Source organism: Wasmannia auropunctata, unplaced genomic scaffold (assembly GCF_000956235.1).
Source record: "Wasmannia auropunctata unplaced genomic scaffold, wasmannia.A_1.0 LD335681.1, whole genome shotgun sequence".
Lineage (NCBI taxonomy): Eukaryota > Metazoa > Arthropoda > Insecta > Hymenoptera > Formicidae > Wasmannia > Wasmannia auropunctata.
In genome coordinates, this window is record NW_012027209.1 from 144,133 (window position 1) to 144,695 (window position 563).

The following is a 563-nucleotide window of genomic DNA, read 5'->3' on the forward strand; positions in this document are numbered from 1 at the left end:
CTCTCTCTCTCTCTCTCTCTCGCTTCCTCTCGTATTTTTTTATTTTTTCGGTATGTCACAAACTTATCCTTTACGAGAAAGTTAAATATTTTTGTGTAAGTATATACATCAGTAAATAATGATTAAGGATATTGTCAGACATTCCATTTGTATAGTCAACTTTTATCAATCATTCAAATTAAAAAAAAAATAATCATCTTTCAAAATAATGACAAAAAAAGAATTTTTATTCTAAATGTATTTTCGTTAACATTTTAACTACTTTTTTCAAATTTTAATATTTTAACATTTTGTTCACTTAATCAAAATTTGGATCACCGAGACAGATTGTCTACCGGGTGTCCGGTAAGTCTGATAATCGACCGGCTGTACGACCAGACCCAGGCGACTTGAACCCAGTTATTTTCGGCGACGCGCTATTTTGGGATAGTTCATGTTGTATGGCGCGGGGTGCCACACGAAGAAATCAGTTTACAGAGAAACTTGGTCGAGGTGGGTTGTTCTCCATATGTTGCGTACTGGCAATTAGGGCTCAGACTCCATCTCGATTATCGCCGAACTAG

The 563-nt window shown here is 35.7% G+C and overlaps 1 protein-coding gene across 1 annotated transcript in view; it reads left to right on the forward strand.

Moving 5' to 3' along the window:
• Positions 1 to 563, forward strand: part of LOC105456452 (multidrug resistance-associated protein 4-like) — a 2,921-nt gene extending 2,358 nt beyond the window's left edge. Inside the window, exon 5 of the mRNA XM_011700513.1 lies at positions 379 to 563. Within this exon, the coding sequence (XP_011698815.1) occupies positions 379 to 563 (185 nt within the window). The remainder of the gene's footprint in view (positions 1 to 378) is intronic.